This window comes from Protomyctophum parallelum (assembly GCF_964188405.1).
Source record: "Protomyctophum parallelum genome assembly, chromosome: 21".
Classification (NCBI taxonomy): Eukaryota; Metazoa; Chordata; class Actinopteri; order Myctophiformes; family Myctophidae; genus Protomyctophum; species Protomyctophum parallelum.
This window is the reverse complement of record NC_139713.1, coordinates 19,327,607-19,355,193: the sequence shown is the minus strand read 5'-3', so window position 1 is coordinate 19,355,193 and position 27,587 is coordinate 19,327,607. Positions and strand designations below refer to the sequence as shown.

At 41.4% G+C, this 27,587-nt stretch overlaps 2 protein-coding genes and 1 long non-coding RNA gene across 6 annotated transcripts in view; 1 reads left to right on the top strand and 2 right to left on the bottom strand.

The window, feature by feature from the left end:
- rassf6 (Ras association domain family member 6) overlaps positions 1-16,228 on the top strand; it is a 17,583-nt gene extending 1,355 nt beyond the window's left edge. The window contains exons 2-12 of one of the 3 annotated variants that reach the window (XM_083793450.1): positions 1,953-2,019; positions 7,272-7,343; positions 8,014-8,092; positions 9,299-9,459; positions 10,387-10,481; positions 11,074-11,273; positions 11,507-11,608; positions 12,866-12,917; positions 13,750-13,868; positions 14,630-14,727; positions 15,894-16,228. In XM_083793450.1, coding sequence (XP_083649576.1) covers positions 7,288-7,343; positions 8,014-8,092; positions 9,299-9,459; positions 10,387-10,481; positions 11,074-11,273; positions 11,507-11,608; positions 12,866-12,917; positions 13,750-13,868; positions 14,630-14,727; positions 15,894-15,969 — 1,038 coding nt within the window. In that variant the 5' untranslated portion in view covers positions 1,953-2,019; positions 7,272-7,287 and the 3' untranslated portion in view covers positions 15,970-16,228. Of the gene's footprint in view, positions 1-1,952; positions 2,020-5,845; positions 6,071-7,271; positions 7,344-8,013; positions 8,093-9,298; positions 9,460-10,386; positions 10,482-11,073; positions 11,274-11,506; positions 11,609-12,865; positions 12,918-13,749; positions 13,869-14,629; positions 14,728-15,893 lie in introns of those variants that run through there. The other 2 variants (XM_083793449.1, XM_083793448.1) reach the window with 2 other exon arrangements.
- Positions 16,229-16,360: 132 nt separating this feature from the next.
- On the bottom strand, positions 16,361-16,744 carry LOC310879030. The gene is made up of 2 exons (XR_014570924.1): positions 16,493-16,744; positions 16,361-16,437 (listed from the first exon to the last, which is right to left on the bottom strand). It is a non-coding gene; the product is annotated as an uncharacterized lncRNA (long non-coding RNA).
- A 1,397-nt stretch (positions 16,745-18,141) lies between these two features.
- On the bottom strand, positions 18,142-27,241 carry LOC310879555 (cystatin). 2 transcript variants are annotated; one of them, XM_083794330.1, is made up of 5 exons: positions 27,024-27,241; positions 26,734-26,885; positions 20,852-21,003; positions 18,848-18,949; positions 18,142-18,460 (listed from the first exon to the last, which is right to left on the bottom strand). In XM_083794330.1, exons 2-5 carry the CDS (start codon positions 26,825-26,827, stop codon positions 18,344-18,346), a joined length of 465 nt encoding a protein of 154 aa, XP_083650456.1. In that variant the 5' UTR covers positions 26,828-26,885; positions 27,024-27,241; the 3' UTR covers positions 18,142-18,343. The 2 variants fall into 2 exon arrangements, with proteins under 2 accessions (XP_083650456.1, XP_083650455.1); XM_083794329.1 differs by having other exon boundaries at positions 27,015-27,239.
- Positions 27,242-27,587: the final 346 nt, after the last annotated feature.

The window sequence follows — 27,587 nt, the reverse complement described above, 5'->3', positions numbered from 1 at the left end:
ACAAGAACCACAGCACCGAGTGGTCGGTGGAAAATATCGTGGGGCGAGATGTTTTAGGGGCGACCGTACCTGATGCCAAACAAACAAACAAGGGTTACAGAGTAAACAAGTCTCGCTGGCTTAGTGTGTTCACACAATGAATTACGCATCACTGCTTGCTTTCTCTTTTTTTTTTTTTTTTTTTAAGATATTTTTTTTTCGGCTTACGCCTTTTTATTGATTTTTTAAGAGATAGACAGTAGGCTGACAGGAAACGGGAGAGAGATGGGGGGATGACATGCGGTAAAGGCCGTGTCGGCTCCGGGAGTCGAACCCGCGGCACACCGCGACTGGATCACCAGTCCGGTGCCCAGACCGTTACGCTACGGCCTGGGCTGCTTGCTTTCTCTATTCACGAAATATCACATGAAATACGCAATACAAATCTAATATAGCATAGACTGCAAACGGGGCAAAGAAAAGTTTATTGTCTTGTTGTTCTGTCTAAGTGCCCGGATAGGCAGGGTGATGTTACTGAATCAAGCAAAGATTATGAGCAGAATATTGCATAATGTATTGAATGTTGAAAGTGTATTACAGAATCCATGCAGAACCTTTCAACATGCTGTACACTCATAATAAACAAACCGCCTTTTGTAAAGCGCAAGAAAATAAGAATTATATCGTAAACAGCAAATTAATGTAAAAATATATATATGTCCACAGTCCACATTTGTATCAATAGAAGTTCAATAATCAAATGAATTAAGTCGTGCAAAAGCTTGATGCCAGCAGTAATATATCCATTGATTGTAATATCAAAATATCTAGAAGAACTGAGAAGGCAATCAAACAGACTTGCAGCGAGAGAAAGAGATATCCCGCCTATAGACAGAGAGAACAACAAAGAGATAAAACCGAGGTAGAGCATGAGGAAGAAAGAGAGACCGCTAAACAAAGGAGAGGAGGAAGAGACGGAGAGAAGGGAAGGAGGGAGGGTCAGGGGTGGACAGGTAGGGAAATGAGAGAGAGAGAGAGAGAGAGAGTCTGGGCATTATATCGTGATCATTGAACAAATCTCACACCCTCAGGCTATGGATTATATATAATAAAGTTCAGGCTGTAAGTCACTGTGTACATACAGTACACTGTACTCCACCCTTCACTCAGTTACTGTGTATATATAAGCCTACGAAGTCAGGTCTGTGTTGGGTTATAATAGGTTGTTCCAGTGTGTCAGTGTTGTATCACTGTTTATTCATATATAATACAAATGTCCAATTTATACAATGTTTATATGTTCAAGGTGATTATAACGTCTGAAGTAATGGTGCTATCTTGTTGCGTGGTTGCAAAGTTAGCAAGTTGGAAATGATGCCTTGCTGTTAACTAAGTTAGCATTAATGTAAAATTATTATTATAAACTAAAGGTAATGTCAGCCAACCAAATACAAGTGTGCTTCAGTGCTACTGCTAACAGACTGTAGGCTAGCCTTTACCCTGTGATTAATTCAATACCACAACAACAATCCTACTGTACTTCTTCATCATCAACCTCATTCATGAAAAATAAAAATATGAATTTAAATTAAATTGAAAATAAATGAGTATAGCGCTTATCATGATACTCAAAAAGGGTTTGCATAAAAGTATAGTTCTGGATATTCTTGAATTAGCTTAAAATGTTTTATGTTCATACACACAGGCTAGACCCAGAAACACACACACACACACACACACACACACACACACACACCATAGACGCATGCTCACAAAAAGAAAACCACACACCAAATGTAATTTGCTTTAGGGCACCTTGAAGACACATGCTGGGTCTTGCATGACAAATCAGATGGCTTACAATTAGTCTGGTTTACAAGCGGAGAGACAGAACAAGGTCACAGACCTTTTAGTAGTGAAACTGACTTGGAAATGTGATTGATTGATTATACTGTATTGTATTGTACATACAGGCACTGTTTCTGATTGGGGAGAATCATCATAAGATGGCTTCTGCTCTTGTCATGAATTAAAAGTAGTGTAAGTGATATTTTGTTTTGGTTTTTAAAAAGCCGACGATTCCCCCCCCTTTTTGCTCCGTATGCCAGTTGACACCCATCTCGCTTAGGTCTTCCTTGGCTGTTCTGTCTAGACTCCATGTCTTCTTTGGCCTCCCTCTCTTCCTCTTTCCACCCTCCATTGCCACTCTTGCCGGTCTCTCTTTCTTGGCAGTCGGAGTACGTGCCCAGCCATTCTTCTCCTTCTCGTGTCAGAGACAATGTCAGACAGTGATGCTACCCTGCCTGCCCTTCTTATCACCTCAGTCATCGGTGCTGTGGTCTCTCCATGAGATCCTCAAGATGCATCTGAGGCATCGTCGGTAGAATACATTCAAGTTGTTAGTGATGCTGGCTGTCTTCATCCACATCCACATCAGACATATAGAGGCGTAGCTTGGTGGCCGTATTGATGGCTTTGGACACTACTGTATAATATTCAGATAGTAATCATTGTTGTGTAGACAGATGTTTGTTCAATGAGTCTCCATGTCTCTCCAGCTCTTTAAACAGAAAATAAATTTTAAGGTTGGGATGACATGAAATTGGATGTGATGAAAAACAATCAATTGGAATTGAATTGGAACACTTTGAATTTGAAGCTGATTAATGGGTTCTCTCTCCTGATTGGATGAAAATGGTGACCCATCTCAACATTTCATTTCTGTTTAATAATGAGCTGGGGAGATGACACGATTCATCTCAATGAACAAAGACTAAAGCAATGATTACTATCAGACTACTAGAGCTAACCTTGTGGCGGTGGGAGCTTAAAAATAGCAGATTTACAAGCTCACAATGCGTCACATCGCGAGGCATTGTGAGCTTGTACTGTAGGTCAGCTATTTTCAAATGGCCGCAAATGTATACGTTTGAAGTGTTTTATAATAATAATAATAAAGATCTACAAAGTAACTAACTAAAGTTATCAAATAATCGTAGTACAATATTTGGATCTGTGATGTAGTGGAGTAGAAGTAAAGGTATTGCAAATTGGGAATACTAAAGTACAAATACCTCAAAATTGTCACGCCTCCAGTCCATATGGTCACACCTCGTGACATCACACCTCGTGACACGTCACGCCACCATATATGGCCGTCTTTATATATGAAGATCACGACACTGACCTCATAAAACCCTGAATAGCCATACATGGAGAAGACTGGATCATCACCTAGATCTGCATATCCAGCCAGCAACTCTACATCTGACCTCAAACCCCAAACCCTTAGATCTCCATAAATGGAGCTGACCTGTTCTGACATTCCATATGTTGATCCCTCCCCACCAGTCCTTCCTCTTCGCTGTCTTCCTTTTGACTGATTCCTGTCCATTTAAACCCGCCCAAAAGTTATTAGAGCAGTTCTCAACAAGCCCGAAAATTAAGGCCCGGCCCTACCTGGGCCCTCATCAAACCCTGTACACTCAAGACACTGCCCCCACTGCCACCCTTAGATCTCATATGGAGCTTACCTGTTCTGACATTCTACATTCCAGTACAGAATTCATTCCATATGTTGATCTGACCCCCCATCCCAAAGCGCCAGTGCTCGCCCAGAAGTCTGCCGTCACCCAGGCAGATGCGTGCGAGCGACCTCCCCCTTTTTGGGGGCGAGGTCGCTTCTCGCCATCATGGTGTCTTACTGGTGTACAGTACTTGAGCAAATGTACGCCACTGGTGGTGTTACAGTAATAATAACCTCCAAGTGGGCATGAAAATGGTTCAGCTTATCAGGGAGGGAGGCAGCGATGTCAGCTGTGCTGCTGTGCAGCTGTTTCCCTTTGAAGTCCTATTGTGTATACTGTAGTCTCTGCCACTGGGTCATTACCACTTAGCTGTGTCTCAGTCTCCTTAATTTGTAGTCCCGTTGTGCTGTCTCTTTGGAGAACCTAACGGACATGTCGTGTGCGTTAAGGGCAGCTCGAACAGAGCTCTTCACCTGTTCTTCATCCCCAGAAAAGGAATGCTAGGGTGTCTTGCTAAACTTGGAAACGCAGTCATAAGGAGTAGGTGCCCTGTAGACTGCTGCCCTGTAGACCTGGTGTAATCACTGGTTCTCAATCACATGAAAAGAGTCGCAGGGACCAGAGTTCTCAGTGGAGCAGGGTTGATTTAATTTAGGGCCGGGACTAATTGCGATTAATTACGATTAATTAACTACAGAAAAATGTATGCACTAAAATAATTAACGCATTTTAATCGCACTATTTTTTTCACCGCCGAACGTTGTCACTGGACAGTTTTCAGACGGACCTGCGCACCAAGTGTCCGTGTCCTCTTCAGACAATAACACCACCAGAAACCGCAGACAGTTCACCAGACTGGGGGAAGCCGCTGAGATCACTTTGCTTGTCCCCGTGGATTGGAAATAGGATTTAAAAGGCTATCCGATGGTAGCGTGGATTACAGCACAGTTGTGTGCAATTATTCAATAAAGAATTATTACCCCGGCCCAGGCCGTAGCGTAACGGTCTGGGCACCGGACTGGTGATCCAGTCGCGGTGTGCCGCGGGTTCGACTCCCGAACCCGACACGGCCTTTACCGCATGTCATCCCCCCATCTCTCTCCCGTTTCCTGTCAGCCTACTATCTGTCCCTTTAAAAAAAAATCAATAAAAGGCGTAAGCCGCAAAAAGAAAAAAAAAAAAAAAAAAAAAGAATTATTACCCCTATTACTACAAAAACAATGTTTTATTGCTTAAACTTATGTATTCACTATTCATTGATTCACTAGTATACCAAAATCCATTTGAAAAAATTGCTTTCTCACTGTTCTCGGGTCAAATAATGATATGCGATTAAAATGCGATTAATCTAGATTAATTAATCGCAAAGCCTCTGATTAATTAGATAATTTTTTTTAATCGAGTCCCAGCTCTAATTTAATTATATCAATGATTCTCAATGCGCCGGCCCAGGCCCACTTGTGGTTCTGAGGAAATCATGGGCCCACAAATAATTGGCAAAACACTACCATTTAATTTAAATTATATAAAAAAATAATGTCAAATTAGTTTTCAATCGATTGATTGATCATTAAAATAAACATGCTCTGAAAATGCACCCAGCCCACCCATCTGTCCACAGTTAACTGGTCAGGTGGGTGGGCCCATCCAGAAAAGGTTGATCGAGAGCCACTTATGTCTCCTTTGACAAGTGTCAAAAATGAAAGTGAATCCATTGAAAACACATTGTTTTGTTAAGCGACACTGGTCAAAAGGGTCTTGTGATAAAATGTAGGAATTGCACTTACACTCTCACATAATCATTCATAAACTACTCTTTGTATGCATCCTTATGGTATATGTAGTCACACCCAGTTGGGTGCTAGATGTGTAGGCATGTTGGAGTGACAGTTGCCGGAGGAATACCTGAGATTCTTTTGGTAGCAAAGAACAGGCTTGGACAGAGAGAGAGAGAGAGAGAGAGAGAGAGATACAGAGAGAGATAATTGAAGAGAGATACAACAAGATATACACAAAAAAGCTTTTCAAGGGTGTTGTTGCATTACATTCAGAAGTGCACGAATAACAGAAGGAGGAAGAGAAGGCAGTGAGGGTGAAAAGTAGAAAACAGGGAGAGCCACGTGGATCTAGAGTAGACTAGTACCAATACTCACTGTGCTGCACACAGGCATATAGCAGTAGTTTTCTGCGGCCATAAAAAATAAACAAATGGTTCAGTAACTTCAGTCCTACACTGTCATCACTGGTTACTGGGTGGAGCACTGCTATTAAATGTCTTGGAGGGAGAGGGACACATCCAGAGAGAGAGAGAGAGGGAGAGAGAGAGAGAGAGAGAGAGAAGAAAGTGAACAGAAACTTGAAAAGAAAGTTAAAGAGTAGACGGAGAGGTTGAGAGAGAGAGCAGGAAAGGAAGAAATTATGTAATAGAGAATGAAAGGAAGATTAGAAACCACAAGAGAGTGTGGGAAGCAAGTGAGGGGCTATTTAAAGAACTGAAGATCAAGTAAAGAGAGGAGAGAAAGAGGACCGCAAGAAGAAAGCTCTAATTTGCCATGTTAGAAGAGGTAAGGTTCTATTTTTCACTGGCTGATCTTTTTGTTGACAAACACATACTGTACACATGGATAAAGAAATGCACATGGCATGTATGGTGACACATAAACTCTTATAGCAGTCACATATAGAAATACAGTATGTGTACTTTCATATGTGTGCACATGATCAAATGGCAACAACTATAGGCAGCAAACTTTAATGTGTTTGATTCAACTGTACTGTAAAATAGTGTGAAATGTGTACACTCGCTGAGAGTGTACACATTTCTACTGTATGTCAACTTATGAGCACTGAGGATGTTCAGTGTCATTAAAGCCTAAGGTCATAAAATGGTTGATTTTAAAGAACTCACACCGACATCACCTGGCCTGAGTCAAACTAATTTGATTGAGCTGATGACACACCTGTGTGCATCACACAGTATAAATGAGCCATATTGCAGCACACACTGTCTGTGTCTGGACTCTGGACAGTTTGTTCTTGTTCTAACATCTTATTTCCATGTGTCTATATCCGCATGGGCATGACAAAAGAGAACTTTGCTGAAGAACCTCTGTCTTACATGGTTCATGTGGTATAAAGCGTACTGCTCTGCTCAACAACCTTTGTACAAATCCCCCTCCACAACATGCTGTGCATGTATGCTTTGTTCCATTCATTACATCCTAACATCCTCACATAACGATAGCGTTGCATTTGCTCGACGACACATTGTTTTGTTTAAACGCTTTAGACTGGGAAGCTGAGATGTCACACATTATGTGACTTTATCCATATTATGTCAGAGATTATTTATCCCACACAGTGAAATCCCCAGTGTTAATGTCAGAGTTCAAAAGGATTAGGGGGATGTAAGTCTGTTGATTTCGTTGTGTAGTAAACGACAGAATCCATTTGGTATATCGGCTTATGGATGAACATATGGGATACTGCCATGCATATGATTGAGTATAATTTATCATTAATCATTTCATAATGTTGGTATCTTTTACAATATGTAGGCCAAACTAACTAAGTGTCGATGATGGTCAAAGAGAACCAAGCTCTTTAGCTCACTGAGTTTGGTATAGAAATCATTTCCATGCAGGATTACAACAATCTCAATTGTATTTTTAGATTAACACATTTATGTTATATTAACTCTCAACACCACATATTTTAAACACACATTGTAAATGTATACTTCTGCTGTCCTGTCTTTCTCTGCAGAGATAAATGCTGTGAGATGAATCCAGTAGTTCTTCCAGTGATTCGTGCAGGAGATGGGAGAACTCTGTCCAGGTGGGTCACTCCACACAATCACTTCCAACCTTCTGTATATCATTCACCAACAACTTGAACCCCTAGCATGTCTGTTCCGTAGCGAACATTTGACAAATATAGCCAATCTAGAGACTCTTTCTTTCAAAAGTTTCCTTCAAAGTACATTCAGTCAGTAATCATTTAGCATGAGTAAAATCCTAGGTGTACTGTAGAGTTGGGTTGGAATGAAAACCGTGCCAGTAATATAGCATAGCTTTGAATAACACAGCTTAACTTCAACCCTATTGTTGACTGGACATCCCTGAGGTTTTGGTATAGGTCTGTTCCTTTTTCCCCTCTATGACAAATCTCTTCATGGAAAATAGCCGATCTACAATACACCACAATCTCACAAATATCACGCGTTGTGTGATTGTAGATCTGTATTTCCACCATATACATTTTTGCAATGCAATGTTAAATTGCGTTAGAGTACATTACTTATGTGTTGTCTTACGCTATATATTTAACGTGTTATTATTACATTATGATGCATTGTGTTTTGTCTGTCTCATTACTATGCTCTGCTCATAGGTTGGGTGTGTGGTGTAGTGTTGCATTATGTAATGGTAATGGATGGTGTGTTGTGTTGCATTAGGCAGAGTTGTGTAGCATTATGTCATGCTAATGGATGGTTGGTGTATTTCAGAGGAGAGTTCCTGTCCCTGCTGAACACCTACAACTGTTTTCTGAAGGACCACACGCAGCTACACCTCAGCTATTATCAGGTAGATTCAAAGAATCCCACGATGACATTTATTTACTTAATTCATTATGCCATACTGTACATACATGCTGGCTAATAAATTCCTGGTGTTTGCATCATGAACACTTGTAATTTGTTTACACTGCCGTGTCTTCCAGAAAGTTATCCTTTTCTCTTTTTAGTTTGCGATAAACTAACAAAAAAATAAAACAAAATATTAGGAACTGAATAAATGTAGTAGATGCAACAGCAAATTGAAAATAATATTTATCAGACAAGTTGTCAATCTTGTCAGTGACAGTGATGACATGCTGTGATGCTACCAACCATAATCTCATTGTGGCAAAAGTTTTTGTTTTATTTAGTTTTCTTTATTTGTAATTGGATTTTGGTGTGAGAAATGTATTTGTTTTCCCTTTGGGATGAGTGTATATTGTTAAGTAGGTGCAGAATATCACCTACACAATTATTACCTGTGATCAAAATATTTTTTCTCTTTTTTTCAGATTTTTTCTTTTTTAATTAAACAGTTTTCACAATAGTTCATAATAGATTTCCCTCTCAAGCAGAACTCTAGCCATAATAGCATGATGTCACACTGTCAATATTGATATCATACGTATGTCAAGTCAATCAAAATACAAATGCCACGTAAACTCTGCCATGTATCTGCATATTCCAGAAGCATTAGATTTCAATTTCTTTCCAATTTGAAGACAAATAAGTCCACTGCCCAATTTGTTGACAACAATCACATAATGTTTGTACAGTAATTCAAACTTCTACTGTTGGAATTTTCTTTTTTCCTGTAACGACAAAACACCTTTGTTCCATGCAACACACATGTTGAAGGTTGCTATGGCTGCAGTGGTGCTGCGTAAGCCATAGCATAATATACTAACAATGCTGCTGACCTCCAGGAGATAAAGGTATGCAATGTTTACAATGTTTGTTTTCAGCCACTGTGCAGATGATTAAATATATCATCTTCCTGTTTCAATCTATCCCTGTTCGTATACAGTATGTTGGTCTGTCTGTGCCGATCTGTCCATGTCTCACACCAAGGGCACATACAGTATATGTGTCATGAGGCGGAAACGCCTAGAGCAGGTGTCTCTTCCTGGTTTTCGTGCACGGCTTCAACTTGTAGCGTCGGCAAAGCGTTTCCGTTTTTTTGCCGACGCCACAAGTCGTTGATTGATGCAAAAGTGTTCCTGCACCCCAACAGAGCGAAGGAGAGGTGGTGGTGGAAGGCTTCCTGAACATCTCCTGGGGCGTGCAGAGGCCCATCAGGCTCAAAATCCAGGACGACAAACAGGCACTACCATTCACCAATGTGCTTCCCTCATCTGACCCCATCAGTCCAGTCAGCCCTCTCGAAAACAAGAGGTGGGTGTCCAGCACATTCTGTCTTCTGTTGTGCTTGTGCACACACATTCATTGTGGTTTACACATTCCCTCACATATCAACACTTAAGATACAGGGCTTAAGAGAGTCAAAGATATTTTTGGCACAATATGGTAAACCCTGAGGGAAATCATTTCAGCCACACTTGAAATACCGAAGAGAAATTACTTATTTCAAAACTGACACATTGGTTTACCTACAGTATGTGTTTACATGGTTTACCTACGGTCTGCATGGTCTGGTATTAAAAAAACACCACTGCGGATCGTTGTGACCTTTGGTTGACTCATCACCCGGTTCCAACTCAACGGACAAACAAGATTAAAGGGCAGGTTCACAGAGATGTTTGACCTGAATTATTGTGTAGAGATAGCAGATTTTCACATGTTCTCAAGTAGTATGGTAGGATTCATAAAAATAAAGTAAAACTGCTCTTCTAATGTATTGCCTTGTTTGCCTTGAGCCCTAGAGACACACATTAAATCTTATACTTCCTTTGAACTGCAGCGAGCTGAAAGGAAGGCACGTACAGTGGACTCTTAAACCTATAACTGGCTTAAAGAATTCCTGGAAATGCCAAGCGCGAGGCAGCCCCACGCATGTGGGGCCACACGAGTGGCCAATACTGAAAAGCAGGAGCGCCTTGAGATGTTTATTTCCATGTGGTGTGACTTGGGCACAACAAGTTTGAAACCCATTGACCATATACTGTACATGTACTGTAGTATGGCGCTGCACCTTGCGGATATTTTGAGAAGCATGCCAATGTGAATTAAAATAATACTGCTGCCTATCACAACAGGTCAGCGTGAAGACTTTCCATACTGTTAGCCCAATTACCTACTGTAATAATGAATTATATTCTGTATATCCTTTATTTTTTTCCCCCCCTCTATCTCTCTCTCTAGGGGTATGACACGTTGGGGAGAGTACATTGACCTGCATCAAATAGATGAGATGGCAGAAACAGCCCAGGAGACGGTGGTGATCAATCACTCATCAGGTATTTGTTCAGTAGTTACTGTATTGGCAGTTGACTTATCATTTTTGTCGCCAAATACTGGTATTCCTAAAGTAACCTAAGTCAATTATGCTTGACCGGTTAAACCTAACCTTAACCTCAGTGACACTGCCTAAACCCCCCTCAAAGGTAATCACACATTAAGGAGTTGACCTCCAGTAACCTCATGAGGTGACTAGATTAAGCCAGACTAAATGTAAATATAAGATTTAGAAACGTTTAGTAATTCTAGTAAGACTAAAACATAATTGCCCAGACTCTTCTTCAGCAAAGATGGCGAAAGCAAACATTCTTTGTTCTGTACTTATACATACAATTGTATGGTACAGAACACTGAAGTCCTTAAACCAGAAACTTAACCTCAGTAAAACTACAGTATGCCTAACCCTAAACTTATTTATAACCTTATTCTCAGTAAAACAAAATAAAGAATACAAGAACCGCGGCACCGAGCGGTCGGTGGAAAAAAATTGAGGGGCAGGATGGTTTATGGGCGACCGTGATACCTGATACCTTACTGGGCAAGGAGCCAAAATGTTAATAATGTCATGTATTTATCTCCATGCAACTGTAGTCCCCGTCATTTATGAGTCAACCACGCTGCGCCTTGACAGGCCGAAGGCCTCGGAGCTGGATGGGGAGTACAACTTGTTCCGCTGTACGAGTGATGCCTCGTTGGTTAAGAGGAGGAAGGGGCGGGGCAAGTCGGCGGCGCAGAGAGAGAGGGAAAGACAACACCGCTTCTCTATCAACGGACATTTCTATAACTATAAAGTGAGTCTTTTCTCTTCCTTTTTTTCTACGCAAGTTTCTTTGTCTGTTCTTCTCGTTGCTATCTCTGTGCTGTCCCTCTTTCTATCTTGCTAAATACTTAAAGGTCTGTCTGTCTGTCTGTCTGTCTGTCTGTCTGTCTGTCTGTCTGTCTGTCTGTCTGTCTGTCTGTCTGTCTGTCTGTCTGTCTGTCTGTCTGTCTGTCTGTCTGTCTGTCTGTCATCACTATATTCCAGACTTCTATCTTCACTCCATCCTATGGTACGCCCACGAAGGTTCGTATCACCAGTAAGATGACGACTCACCAGGTGATAGAACAGCTACTCAGCAAGTTCAAGGCGAGTTTGACCAATCACTCAGCAGCACCAGCCAAAGAATTACTGAGTTTGTGTGTAAAAAGCTTAATCTTTACGTTTTTTTTAAGTTAAACTCTCTAAATAATACATAGAGATTTGTCCTTTAACAGTTAAAGGAAAAATCGCTATGTATTATTTAGAGAGTTTAAAAACTGAATTCATACTGTGATTCATAATGATGGTGTAGGCCTAAAAAAAACATTCTTTGCTGATCTGAAAAACCATATTGTGTAAAGTGCCTGAGGCTCTCAAATGACATACTGTAGGCTAGGCATCACTAATCAGGTTCTTTGTACAAAGTGATCTATTTGCAAGGCAACTAGTAAAGCTTATCTGCTAGATGCCAGTTTTAGATTTAATAGATTATCATTGGACCAAATCATAGTTGACAGTGTTTAATGAAGATATCTGTAAAACTAATATCTCATCGCCAACACACGTAAACTGGTTTTTCACCTTTACCGTCAGATGCAAAAGTAAAGCCACATTAGACTTGCAGGGGAAGAAAATACATAATCTATATATTCTTTAGAAAGATGTACCGTATGCTGGGGGCACGGTGGCACAGTGGGTAGTGCTGTCGCCTCACAGCTAGAAGGTCCTGGGTTCGATTCCCGCTCAGGACGCTGTGGGTGCTAGTGGCGTGTTTCCTCCTCCGTGTCATCAGTGCCCATACCCGAAGGCAGGGTTGGCGAAAGGGCCCTTCTGTGTGGAGTTTGCATGTTCTCCCCGTGTCCCCTAGGGTAGGTACCCTCACAAAAAACATGAAGTAATCCTGGTCACTAAACTGCCTCCCCCTGGCCAGCCGGGGTGCCTGATGGAGGGGAAAGGAACTGGTTGGAATTACGTGTTCCTTCCACGCGCTACATCCAACCAGGGAAACTCCCCCCTGTCAGGTGTAAAGGAGCAACTTGGACACTCAGGCATGAAGGAAGCATGAGTTCAAGTCCGTTGCTCTCCCCTTGTCCCCCATATATGGGGACTAGGTTGGTGGAGGGTGTATAGAGCCCAGGATCACATTAGATGATTGACACAGGGGTGAAAAATGGGTTACAAAATCGTGGGATAAAAAATATATTAAAAAAAATAGAAAGATGTATGCCTCACAACAATGAGACTAATGAGTAATTAAAATACCAGAATCTGACAAGCATTATTTCAGTTGTCATAATAATTATGCCTTAACTAACCAATCAAAGTATTCATTTAGTTATTGTCTTACTTCTCACTCTTTGGCAGATAGAGAATGATCCTCAAGAGTTTGCCCTGTATTGTGTTCACCAGAGTGGAGGTATGTTGTTATTAGTAACGTTATCTGCTGATTTATCACCAAAAATGTATATAATATAAACTGTTGTATCGTCACCTTCTTAAAGAAATGGCCTAAAGTCAGGAATAATAAGAAACTGTCTGTCAGTTATGTAACATAAAATGATTGATTATATAGAATTCAATGGGATTAAACCTGATTCAGGTGAATTTAGTGGCATTTTTGGGGGTCACAAAACCACGCAACTTAGGCCAAACAATGTGTCTATTTTGGCCTAAGTCACACTCTTGAGATAGGTCATTTCACTAAAAGGAGTGGGATCTGCATGATCCTTTTCAATTAGGACTTTGGTGATTTTACCAGAGGTGGCCAGTGTCATGAAGACAACAAAAGACTTAAGGACTCTGCGTGGCAGGGGTATCCTCCTCCCTAAAACAAGCTGAATAGTCTGCTCTGCCACCAGTGTTGCCAGGTTTTGCAAGAGAAACAAGCGGCCAGTTTTTTAGAAACAAGCCCAAAAGAAGCGACTATGGCTGCATGATCACACATCAATATCTGTTCCACCACTGTAAACCTATATACATCGGCTACTGAAAATAGACAATCTACTTTACATACAAGATCACAACGCATCGCAATACTTTACTCAGTCCCATGCCACTTATTGCCTCACGATGTCACCATATGGAAAGCAGATTTTGCCACATATTACGTCAGTATCTCTCTCTCTCTCTATATGTGCCATAATGACGGAGAATGTGATGATAGCGTCTGTTTGCTCTCTCTCTCTCTCTCTCTCTCTCTCTCTCTCTCTCTCTCTCTCTCTCTCTCTCTCTCTCTCTGTGTTTTCCAGAAAGGAGGAAATTGGGTACCAGTGACCACCCTCTGTGGGAACGGATTCTCCACGGTCCATCTGATGACATCATGAAGATCTTTCTGATGGACAGGGATGAACAGGAAGTCAGCAATGATGTAAGTGCTCACTGCTCTACACTTCGCAAGAGCTTTAAGCTTAAAAGCTTAAGGGCTGAGCTTAAAGCTGTGGGATGCTATAAGCATCCCCCAGCATGAACATGGAACCGTTTTATGGTACCGTCACTACTCTTTTCTATATTTTGTTCCGTTATATTCTTGTCTGGTATTTTATTCCAGTCTACTATGTTCAAAATGTCCCGGTTAAATCTCTTATGTTTTATTACAGCTGTTAATCCTCTCTTACTCTGCAGTATTTTGTCCTTCTGTGAAAGAAACTATTGTGCACAGGGACGTGCACACATAGACATCAAAGGGGGCTTCAGCCCCTGCCCTTTTACCTGTCTGTAAAACAACTGCCCTCTCCAGACCACGAATGCAGCATTTACTATGGTGAAAGAAATGCAAATGCCACACTCCTTTCCATGCCATGCCGGAAGGCAGCATTCAGGAGAATTGCTTTTTTCCCCGGAAGTCTCCTGAACGTGAACACAGTATTTTGCGCTGAACAAATTTGTTTAGAAATCCATGTCGTACGCCACATCTCCACTACTGTAGCTAAAGAGTGCTGGGTTGCACCCCGAAAATAGCTAATCTACAAGCTCTCTACAAGCATTTTTTGTCCAAAAGTGCCCTGTAACGGTATTTCAGCCACTCTCTGCACGTCCCTGCTGCATTATTTTGTCCTTCTGTGAAAGAAACTATGTCTATTATGCATGATAGTAATAGTATTGTGTTTGTGCTCTACTGTTGCTGGTCAGGTGGCCCAGTACCTCAACTTGGAGGCTCCCATTCTGGAGCAAGTCCTGCTGAAACTCAGAGAAGAGGAGAACCGAGAGATACAGAGAGTTATTAGCAAGTTAGTAAGAAAATATAAATGCACACTAAATAAACACAAATAAGAATAAGAATTATAATAATTATTACTACTATCATTATCATCATTCTCATTATCGTTATTATGTTTATAATAGTTCTGGTTTATGGTTATAATTGCATTCTTTTAGCCTCTGCCCAAAGTTGAAAGTTGTTAGCCTGGAATCCAGACTGATTTCTACTATGTTCAGCGTTCTGTGTTTTTCTCACTGTAGCGAACTGAGAAAAAGACGAACGTAGCGAATCAGTCTGGATTCCAGACTAGAAAGTTGCTGCCATATTGCCAAAAATAATGGTTGTGATGAATGTGTAATGATTCAATGTTTCACAGTTAGACTTCACATACCTGAATCGTCTTGTATAGGACCAATGAAACATATTTAAGACCTTCTAACACATGCATGTTACATTTAAAGCTATAATCCATCCACAAGTACATATTTCAATCCAGTGCAGCATCAGCTTGAAATTAGCCTACTTTTTTGATGAGTCTACTTAGTGTTAAAAAGTATGTTTCAAGTATGATAACTTTACATGTTTAAATGTACCCAATACCCTAGGCCAGTGCTACTCAACCCGCGGCCCCTACTTAATGTATCTGCGATTCTGCGGTCCGTCATGGTCATACCAATAAAAATATAATTAGTTATTTTCATTGTTTTGAACAAGGTTGTAGGTATAGTATTGTTTTCTCCAAGAGACAGTGATATGGCCCCTTAACCACTTACTTATTTATTCACCTGTGATAATCTGTTCATTATTATGTTCTCTTCACATTTTGTGAATGAAGACTAATTTTGCATCATTAATCACAATGTTTTTGTTCATTGAGGTTAGGCCTTATAGATGAAAATATGGCTTTTCACTCTTTTTTTAGACTAGTTGTGTAGTCAGTTAAATAAATTAAAAGTTAGCTTGCCGGCCGTTGGACTTTTGGCATTTTGCGGAGTGGCCCCTGAGCCATCTTAAGTTGACTATAGCCCCACAACATTTTGTGCCGAATTTCAAGGTTCTTGAACCTCAAACTGAATGTAGTGGCAATGCTTTACCACATGATGGCAACAGTGTCCTTAAATTACTTTCTTGTCTTTTTCTCCCCTCACACTTCCTGTGTGTGTGTGTGTATGGATTTGGATTTGTGTGCATCAGGTATCATCACCAACACCAACTCCTCTCCCAGATGCTCAACTGTAAGATGTCCCCTCATATTGAGACCAGTGTTTGATGTTTGGCAAAGGCAAAGCTGACAGCCGAGCCATGCAGGGACAGAGACAAGACACTACTAGAGAGGACACTTATCTGTAACTCAACGGTGCAAAAGAGAGGATATGAATTAGCAGTATCCTTTAATGCCAGAGATACAAAGCAGACTACTCCTGTTCAACCATGGCTTTTAGCCAAACAGTGCAATTCAAACCCAGTAACATTAGAGGCCTGTGAAAGACATCTACCACAAAGTGATGCACACTGAACTGAACATGCAGAAAAGTGCCTAAACAAGCCTGGGACCATCGCGCACAGTCTCTCGTAAGAGAACGACCACCATGAATCCAAAGGTAAACATTTCACTCTCTTTGCTTTACGGTTATTTCAGCCCAGCGGGAGGGTGTTGTTAATGGGATTGTGAAATTAAGTAAATATTTGCATCAGGTAAAACTAAAAGTATAGAGTATTAGTGGGCCTTTCCAGAGCTCTCTTATAGTCTACTATACTATACAGCAGGTCACTTGGACATGAGAGGAAACAACTACATTTGGTTCCAACATGAATTGTTCCTGTGTTGAAAATGTTATCCCTATCTTTCCAAAATTCCCAAATAAAATGTTAACAAATTAACCGTACTAAGTAATGTATGTCCTTGGTTGACACTTTTCGTGTCATCAGACTGATTGATATATTACTGAAAATGTGCGAATGATAAACTTTGGGTATTTGTGAGGGCCGCTAGCCCCTCCTATGTCCAGCTTTGAGGGTTTGTGTAAACACACACATTGTCCTAACACAAACATTGAATGCCATTGACAATAAAATGGTCAGTTTTGAGTGTTTGTCCTAACACAAACATTGAATGCCATTGGCAATGAATGGCCAGTTTTGAGAGTTTGTGTAAACACAAACATTGAAGACGAAGGTGAGGACGCAAATTGTAATTGGCCGGAATGAGATGATGTATGATGAGTGCAGATAAATTGTACTTTCTTTATTGTTGTTTTTATACTGGAAATTGTTTTCTTTCTCTTTTTCACAAGAATATTATTAACAGGGAGATGCTTCTATAAATAATTCCACATCATGGTTTATGATTAATAAATAATTGTGATCTTTATGAATCTGGATATACTTTCAATTTGTGTACTGTATATATTTGCGCGTGTGTATATACATACACACACACACACACACACACACACACACACACACACACACACACACACACACACACACACACACACACACACACACACAGTTTAGATTGCTGAACCCTATGTACTTTGTTGACTGGAGTCCCCCAGGGGTCTATACGAGGCCCCCTCCTTTTTCTCCTCTACACCAAACCTCTTTGCCGAAAATAGGCAATCTATAAGCTCACAAGGTGTTGCATTGTGACACGTTTACATAATGGGACATTATTTACAATTTATCAAGGTGGGAGGTCTAGATTTTAGACCTCACACTATGACTATTGCAATTACAGTAGGGTGTGCGTGCGCATGCACACACACACACACACACACACACACACACACACACACACACACACACACACACACACACACACACACACACACACACACACACACACACAAGCAGAAAAAACTGCTTGTAAGTGGAAAGTTCTCTCGTCCTAAAAGTTAAATGATGTGGTTCGGAATGGAGTGATGCATGCATGGGTTGTTTAATGGCAAGGCTCCCCTAAGAGGACTTTATAAACGATACAAAGCCAGACAGCCTTGTAAAAATAATTTACCTCTTGAACAAGGGCCGGACAAATGAGGAAAAATTCTGTATTCTGTTGAACTACTTTCAACATGGCGTCCGTATTGGAATTTAATTTAAACTCAAAAACAATTCTCATAAGTTTATAAAATCTTCATAAATAGAAGATCTACATGCTCACACAACACATCACATCATGGTGTGTTGTGACCTTGCTATTTTTGAAGTGGCCAAGTCTGAAACTCTGTGTGTGGGTCCTATTGTGTGGAGGACCATAATGTCCCCACAACAAAGATAGAATGATCAGGGTCATCATGGAATGTGAGCACAATTACCTGGGTACTTTTCAAGAGGCCACAAGACGTAAGTTTAGGGTGAACTATCTCCCCCATACCCCAGCAAATTAAATCATATTTTTCACATTGTTATCTGACAAAAAATAACCATTCACAACTGCAAATTTGGTTAAAATTGTATTACAAAGACACTAACCACAACCATCATCATCAATATCAATAGCATCATCATCATCAACACATCAAAGTTTAGTGACATGCTAACAATAAAAGCTTTAGTGTTACAATCGTATGGGGTTGTGTTTTATTGGTTCTCTTCTTCAGGTGGAGGGACTAGGGAGGTCTTCTGGCAGGAGGAGTTGTGTTTTATTGGTTATCTTCTTCAGGTGGAGGGACTAGGGAGGTCTTCTGGCAGGAGGAATGGTCCAATATGTGTTCGTTGTTGCGAGGGTTGAACCGCACTTCGAAGAGGCATGTCAGGCGCTGTGAAGGCGGGGGGGGGGGGGTGAAACAATCACACATACTTTAGAAGGAGGGCGTGGATTTACAGCTTATGACAGTAGTATAGTTGTAGCTACTACAAACATTATGTTTCAACAGGGTGGGCTAGTAAAAGTAGCATTGCATGCTCAAGGGACTGTTGTGAACTAGTTAATACACAAGCCGCAGCTACTGTAGCATCCTGCTATATTTCTGGGGTGTGTAGGTCGTTAAAAGTCTGCATGTATTGTTCAGGTCGTTAAATGTCTGCGACTGCAGGAGTAACACTATTAAAGTTATTAGATGCTTAGACTTAGAGATGAGTAGACAGAGAATCTACCCTTGGTGGTGGGTGTGTGTGTGCGTGAAATCATAAGTAGCCTCACTCACTTTTTTCCCCAGTGCACATTGGTCCAGCTTGTGGCCCTCTGTCTTCAAACACTTGGTCTTTGCCAGCTCCGCGACAATCTTAAAGTTGATCATATTGGTCACCTGAGGAGAAACAAGACAGAAACGTAATGTTGATGGGGTTAGTGTTACATTATTAGACGTTAATGATGAGAGAAAGTGGGTTTTAGGCTTCAGTCAAAAATAATGTCTAATGCAAAGATAGTATTGAATGGAGTGTAGCCTAAGGCCGCTGGGATGAGGATCAGCGTCTCCAAACTGAGGCCATGGTTCTCAGCAGGAAACCGGTGGATTGTGCAGTCCGGGTAGGGAATGAGGCATTACCCCAGGTGAAAGAGTTTAAGTATATCAGGGTCTTGTTCACGAGTGAGGGGAGGACGGAGGAGGAGATCAGCCGGAGAATCGGAGCGGCAGGGACGGTATTGCAGTCGCTGTACCGTACTGTTGTGACAAAAAGAGAGCTGAGCCAGAAGGCAAAGCTCTCTGTCTACCAAGCAATCTTTGTTTCTACTCTCACCTATGGCCATGAAGTGTGGGTCATGACCGAAAGAATAAGGTAGTGAATACAAGCGGCCGAAATGAGTTTTCTTCGACGGGTGGCTGGCATCTCCCTTGGAGATAGGGTGAGAAGTTCAGTCACGCGAGAGAGACTCGGAGTAGAGTCGCTGCTTCTTCCCCTGGAAAGGAGACAGCTTAGGTGGTTCGGGCATATGGTTAGGATGCCCTTTGGGCATCTCCCTAGGGAGGTCCTTGAGGCACGTCCCACTGGGAGGAGACCCCGGCAGACCAAGGCGCAGTTGGAGGAAACACATCGACTCACTGGCCTTGGAACGTCTCAGGATCGGTTGAAAACCGGTAGCTGTCAAGTGTCATCTGATCTTTAGACTGTAGGGTATTCAGCTATTCACGACACAGTGTTCATTTTTAGGGGTGCTAGCCCCTCCTATGCCCAGCTTTGTGTGTTTGTGTGTACCCCATAGTGATGATTTGATTGGCTGAGCACCCCATAGCGATGATTTGATTGGCTGAGCAATGTATGTATTGAGGATAAAAAGACAGAAAATCTACGACACCACAATTAAGTGATTAGCCAGATTAGAATAGAAATTTAGGACAGAAAACTGAGACAAGTGAGGACGCCAATTCACCCTTTGTCAAGTTCCACCTGTGGTTGTGCCCCTCTTCGCACCCATTGGTTTCCGTTTCGTAGTTGGACAAAAATCCTCTCTCTCCATCCACATACCATAACTACTAATAACGTTAATAATAATAATGTTTTTCAGTTGCTTCATATTGATATTCTGTGCACTATCATTTTTTATTTTAAACTTGGTGTCAGTAAAAAGGAACATCACAGATGCAGCATGGTGACTGGGCAATGGGCATATATGTTTTTATTTTTTTCCCAGAAATATGTTTTAGCAAATTCAACATAAACAAGGCGGAACCAGGGCTGAACAAGGCAGAGAGAGCCTGCTGGTTAGACAGTCAGGGACCATTCAGAAGGCTGACAAAGCCTGGGTGAATTGTGATTGCCGCCGTTGAGATTGGCTGGAGGGTGGACTCAAGGTTAAAATGAGGAGGATAGCCGGTCTTCATCAGGGCAAGAATTTTTGCCCTGATGAAGACCGGTTAGGTCGAAACATTGTTGGCAGTTGCCTTTTTAATTTAATGAAGGCTATCCTCCTCATTTTAACCTTGAGTGCCCGGATCGTTTCTCTTTTCTTTATGCCTTGATCCCGTTTGATCCGTGTGAGCACCTTTTCATCAGCATCGCATGTTTATATCTCCGTCGAGCACCTGGTTAGCTTTTCTTTTTTTCCTAATAAACTATTAGCTATTACTGAGCCAAAACAAAAAGGAAAAGTAATAAAAAAAGAGCATCTCTGTCTGAGCCGTCATTGGGCCCGTGTAGACCACAAAGGCCAGGGCCGATTTTCAGTGACAGTCCGTGCCTGAACTATTATATAATATTCTGTATCTAACCTGAGACTGTGCTGAAGTGATGGAGATCAGTTTGAAGTTCTTCTTGGTCTTGGAGCGGCTGTTGAACGTCTCCACAGCGTAGCTAGCTGCGGCCTGAACGTCATGTGCATCTGGACTCTTGTCGTTCCAGCCACCCAGATGGTTGACATTCTCTGTCAGAGAGAACACACAGTCAGACAAGGTCACTCGCACATATACATACTGTAGGCTACTGTATTCACTGTATGGCAGGGGTGGGCAACTTTGGAGTGAGTGTGGATTCTATAGTGGCCCTCTCCATCTTCAGAGGGACATTGAGTCGTAGCAGATCTACAAGCTCAAAACGCACGTTAAAAACAACATTAAAAAAAAGACAAACATTTTTAATACTAGTCATTAAGCTACAAAAGTAATTAAAGCACGTCATCTTTGCATGTTGTTGTGGAATTGTAACAGCTGAAATCAATAATATATCATATTCCGATATTAACCTGCGGGTCGCATTAAGTGAAAGTGAGGGCCCCATGTGGCCCCCGGGCCACCAGTTGATATTAACCTGCGAGTCGCATTAAGTGAAGGTGAGGGCCCCATGTGGCCCCCGGGCCACCAGTTGATATTAACCTGCGAGTCGCATTAAGTGAAGGTGAGGGCCCCATGTGGCCCCTGGGCCACCAGTTGATATTAACCTGCGAGTCGCATTAAGTGAAGGTGAGGGCCCCATGTGGCCCCCGGGCCACCAGTTGATATTAACCTGCGAGTCGCATTAAGTGAAGGTGAGGGCCCCATGTGGCCCCCGGGCCACCAGTTGATATTAACCTGCGAGTCGCATTAAGTGAAGGTGAGGGCCGCATATGGGCCCCCGGGCCGCCAGTTGCCCATGCACTCTGTATGGTACAAGAAATACATACAATGTTGTCCTGTAATGGTGGTTATGTATAATGATATAGCGCTTCACAATTCGCAATTGAAAGGTGTCCTTCTTGGACATTGCGAATTGTTCGCTAATATTTGTTTACATAACCAGTTTACTCTAGCTACTAGTGGACACAGGTTGGTCAGCCAGCACGCACGCATGCATGTATGCACGCACGCACGCATACCACACGCACCACACACACACACACACACACACACACACACACACACACACACACACACACACACACACACACACACACACACACACACACACACACACACACAATTGTTTCCACCCAGTTCTAGCCACTAGATTGAATGTAGATTAAAACAACTCAAAGCAGAACAGCACGCACATATTATGTAAATAGCTAGGCAATGATCCTCAAAGAGTCAAATGGCAACTAAGACAACAAACTAAAATGTGTTTGATTCAATTTTACTGCACTGTGTAGTGTTAATTGAGAGAGATGGCTGATTTAAGCTAATATAATTCTGAGCTGGGTATCAGCCATTACAGCAACAGCACACACTCAAAGGCCGGCTCTGTCCGGCAGTTTGTTTTATTCTATCCTTGTTCTTACTTCCATGTGTCTGTCCACATTTGAACATTTATGGTTACAAATCAGGCACGGCAAGCAGCTTAATGGATATTACTTGAAAGTCAAATATAACGCTGTTGAGACCTGTTAAGAGTTTAGCTTTAGATGAGTTGTGGTAGTCACAGAGAAACACATCACAATGCATGACACACACTTGGAAACTGGATTTCAATGTGTATGTTCTTTCTGATGAGTTTGTGCTGCTTCAGACTCACAATTTGCAGTTTCAGCTGACTGAGTGAAACAGAACAGACCATTAGTCATGGACATGTAGATTAAATGAAATCCCACTTGCCAAACCAACTTTCCTGCTCTGCCAAACCAAAGCCTTTATACAACAGGGTTTCTCGGGTGAAACTGAAAGGCCCTCAAACAAGCTTGACACTAGTTTTGAGGAGAGCATTGGTGCTGGAAAATACTGTAGGGCTCTGTGGGTCAGAATGTACCAGAATGCACAGTAAGGTTCTCAGAGTTAAAGGGTCAGCAGACAACATTCAACCACTAGATGTCACAATTGTACCTAGTGACATCTATAAGATGGCAATCACAACTTGCAATCACAACATTATAATGATTCAACGCTGTCTCCAATCATTTATTTTGGGGAAAAGTACCATACCCAACTAAAGAAAAGCACACATTGATAATGGCAGAGGTCAAAAACTGTCTGTCTCACGATAGATAGATAGATAGATAAAGATATCATAATGGAGTGGATTGAAAATTCTGCCCAGTCACCTATGCTAGCCAGTATAAACTAACTAATACTTTGCAATTTTGGTGTTTTATATTAGATAAGTATGTGGCCAGCATTTCTGTACCAAGCACTTTGCGTCATGATGACCATTATTCCAGGTGTGGCAAGCCAAAACCATTCCATTTAACGAATAGCAGCGATAGACTGAGCTGTGGACATTGCTCTCTGCCCTTATGTTTCTATGTATGTAACTGTATTTTCTTTTTTTGTCCTGTGTTATGTCAAATTTGTGTTGCATACAAGGTCGCAAAACAAATTTCAGTGCAAACTGACAATAAAGTAGGCCTACTACAGTATATCATATCATATGGGCGGTATACACCGTTCTAGTGAAAGGGTTATTATTTAGGGCCTGTTATAAATTATAATATAATGTTTAAGTGTAAAGTACACCCAAAATCAAACTGTAAACCAATGTAGCCTCACTAGCATGCACTGTTCCAAACAAAATAACTATCATTCTGACCAGTGACAACTCTTTTAGCTTAGTGGCCAAACCAAACCAGGCGCTTGTGACTCACTCTCCCCAACCAGACTGCCACATGAAGTCAATTGCCTTTTTTTATTTTTACTTGAACTATTCGAAAATGTTTTTCAAAATTGTTAAAAAAAAGAAAAAAGGCAAAGAAGTTTAGCGATATGACGTAAGGCACTTGCAAAAATAGGGCCCGGAGTGTAAGTGAATGCAACACATTTTCTTTTTTTCTCTCACAGGCACACCCCGTAACACGGTTTGATACTTTTGGGAAACAATTAGGAAAGTAACATGTTTTTTTTCTTTCTGGATTTCCTCTCTTTAACCCTGTTTAAAATCACTACTGTATGTTGTAGAGGCTTTGGGTCATGATGTAAGCAGTCTTATTCACAGCTTTATTCCTACTTTGTCTCATGTTCACTTTTCCAGCTTTCAGTATCAGGGACGTGCAGAGAATGTTAGAAAGGCAGGGGCTGAAATTCCCTAAAAGGGCACTTTTGAACAAAAATATAGAAAACAGCGGATCTACAAGCTATTTTCGGGGCGTGACCCGCACTCTTTAGTTACTGAAGATGGCTGCGGTGTACGACATGGATTTCTACGCGTATGACAAATTCTTTCAACTTTCAGCAAAATGTCGCGTTGAAGTTCAGGAGAGTTTGAAAAGAGGCCAATTCTCTCCTGCTGCTGGCATGGAAAAGGGGGCATTTGCATTATTTTCACCATGCTGCATTTGTGGTCTGGAGAGGGCCTTTGATGTCTGTGTGCACGTGCCTGTTCAGTATACTTCTCTCCTGCTACACTGTCTGTCTCTCAGCTTTGTGTCTCTCCTGCACTAGCTGTCTCCATCTCCCTTCAGCTCCTGATTTCTGTTATTTAACACTATCGGGTCACCTTCAAGCATGATCACTTAATTGTTATCACTTTTATAGTAATGTAATTGCTATGAATTTAATTTCTATGCTATGCTATGAATTTTAATATTGAATTTGCATGTGAAAAAAAACTGCATTCTTTTGGGATCCCTGGCCTTGCAATGTACAAACTGTTCCAAATCTGTTTTTATTAATACCATGTATAGAAAAGGGGAAACAGAGATATTTATAAACATCTGAGGCAGACCATTTAAGGACTATTGGTGAGAGTGTGCCCATTTGATTTCAGCATGTTACACACGTACTTAGTAAGTGTGACGAGCTCATGAGAATCAGAATAGCAGATATTCCAATGATGATGACATGGCCATGATTAATGACAGGGGGAAGATAGAGAGAGAGAGAGAGAGAGAGAGAGAGAGAGAGAGAGAGAGAGAGAGAGAGAGAGAGAAGAAGGCAAAGGAGAAATACTTAGTGATTAGAAGGAGAGAAAAAGAAGGGGGAGGGTCGAGGGCAGGGTGTGCAAACAAACCTAGCTACAGTAGAAGGCATATGTTACGTACTGTATGTGAGTGACTAAAGGCCTATGACTATTTCTTTGGCTGTTTATATCGTCGTTGCTTTGGCTGGGGCCTTTGTCTTGTAATAGGCTTCTGCCGGTGGCAAGGGATTGGCCTTGAATACGACATGTATGCACACCTGTTGCATAGGAACGTTCACAATATGGAACAGCTGAATAATGGCCTAGTTCTGACTTGTTTGAGTTTAGCCAGTTCATTGACTGTCAACAGGTAGGCGGCAAAGAACTGCAGTGAACAAATATTATGCATAGAATCTGGTTAAGACTGTATGCGTGCTATACTGAGATGAACTAACTCCTAAATAAGCTTGGTTCATCGTGCAATTTATAATATAACGACGCTTTCACGCATGCTTTATAATGTGTATTATTTGTACTGTATGTGCAAATTATGCAGGAATAAATTGCCAGAAGCATTGTTGCTATTAAGTGCCCAATGTAGGTATTGGAAACTTTCCTCTCGTGACATTTCTAACTATCAATACATAAAGAAATAACTTTGCTTTCAGGTTTTCTGCATTCCCAGGCATGGGATGGAATGAGAATAAATGCACTGTGTGCCATGCTCTCATTTACCGTCCAAAAACCTGTTCCTCTGTACCATTGTCAACCACTTATGTAAGTGGTTGTACAGTATGCACCTAAGCAAGCAGCGCCTCTATCATCACCAGTGGTGGAAAGTAACTACTGTAAGTAGTTTTACTTAAGTACTGTACTTACAGTACGTACAATTAAAACAAATGTTGAGGTTATTTGTACTTTACTTGAGTATTTCCAATTTCCAATACTTTTACTTGTACTACACTACATCTCGGATGCAAATATTGTACTTTTACTCACTCACACTAGTGATTTAGCATTATTATAAAACATACATTAACATGTCAATAACATACATTAACCACTTGAGTCCTATATACATTTAGACATACATACTGCCCCCAAACAAATGGGTGGTAAACAGACACAGTCACAGCTATAGAACATTTTAATTAGCCTGGATACCAGCTGTGATAACACTAGTCGTGCTGTTTTTACAGTAGGCTATAGGTCCTATAGCTGTCAGCATTTGAGTCGCTACCTGCTGGGGTTCACATTCTTCTCCATACATATCCTCCATGAAAGGAGAGCCACTGCTGGCAAATTTAGGGAGCCTTAATTGTGACACACTGAACGGCCAACATTTGTGACCCACCGTGAATGGGAGCCTAGCTGCCATTGGATTATTATAATTTTTTGTTTGTTCATGTCATGTGAAAGCAGGGAATCATAGCTTCAAATTGACATTTGAAGCTATGAAGCAACGTTGGTTGTTCAGTTTGACCCACGAGTTTTGGAGATATGGCTTATATTATATAGTAATGTCTTGCAGAGAAACAGCGTATTGAGGAAACAGGCCTGGTCACATTTATTAAATGATACAATTAGGCTATCAAGTGGTTATACAGTAAGGATGCTGCTGTTCTTGCTGCACTTGCTATACTTTGTCTATGTGTTTATTTGCTAATTTGTATAGTTGTTCCCCATATTACTCACTGGGTGGGATTTTAATCCTCTCAGTCAGGCTGTTATTTTCAACAGGTTTCTGCTCGCTGTCCTTTACTCTACCTCTATATTGTCCTATTGCTGCCATAACAACACATCGACAATATTATCAGCTTTGATCTTGTTCATAGAGTTATCTTATATTACTCACTGACTGTGATGATTTCCTCTGCCACAGCTGGCTGGTCTCCGAGTGAGAGCTGGATGGCTGAGAGACACAGCAGCACTGACATGTGTAGAGGCATCTTGATGGCTGGGAGAGAACAGTGAAGAAGCACCGCAGGGCCGCTGCAAACCGGATCACTGCAGAAAGGAGAGGACGGAACTTAAGTAATGGGAAGGTAGAAAACCCAACAGCATAAAGTGTAGTCTGTTCAGATCTGCAGACGGAGACCTGAGCTGAACTGAACAGAGTTGTTGTTGAAAACCTACCTTCCTTACAGAAGTTAGAGCAGTAGTTGGTGAAAGGGCCAGTCAAGAGGCCCCTGTGGCGTGAGATTGAAGGAGAGAGAAGGCCGGTTTGACTGCACTTCCGAATGAGTTCTACACTGAACACAGAACACAGAACGTGACTAGACCTTATGCTGAATGAGAGACTGAGTGAGTGAAAGAGAGAGAGAGAGAGAGAGAGAGAGAGTGAGAGAGAGGATAGAATGGTGCCAGTGAATGAGGCAGTTGAGTATTTAAGCCCTGGAATGTTTAACCAGGCAGTGAAGACCACACCCACCTTCTGCCTGGCAATGACGGCACACAGATTTAACAGCCATCAGTGGCTTTCTACGTACGTAGGAGCGTGTGTGTAGTGTGTGCATTTCACAGGCATTGTATCTCTGTGGACATGTGACTCAGTTTCAGCTGGTGTATTCTGTACGTGTCAGGCTCACAGCGAGCAAAAAGAAAACAAAATGCAAACTTACATGAACAGCTAGTCCAGAACATTTCATAACCACGTGATACACGCCACTCTCACTTTACCGAAACAATGATTATATCTGTCACAGAGAG

Excerpts from the sequence above, each read along its gene's own strand:
- LOC310879555 (XM_083794330.1), bottom strand. The coding sequence starts at position 26,827 with ATGCCTCTACACATGTCAGTGCTGCTGTGTCTCTCAGCCATCCAGCTC. Across the intron at positions 21,004-26,733 it reads AGAGGAAATCATCACAGTCA|AGAATGTCAACCATCTGGGT; the intron begins GTGAGTAATATA and ends TCTCTCTGACAG. Across the intron at positions 18,950-20,851 it reads TCACTTCAGCACAGTCTCAG|GTGACCAATATGATCAACTT; the intron begins GTTAGATACAGA and ends GTTTCTCCTCAG.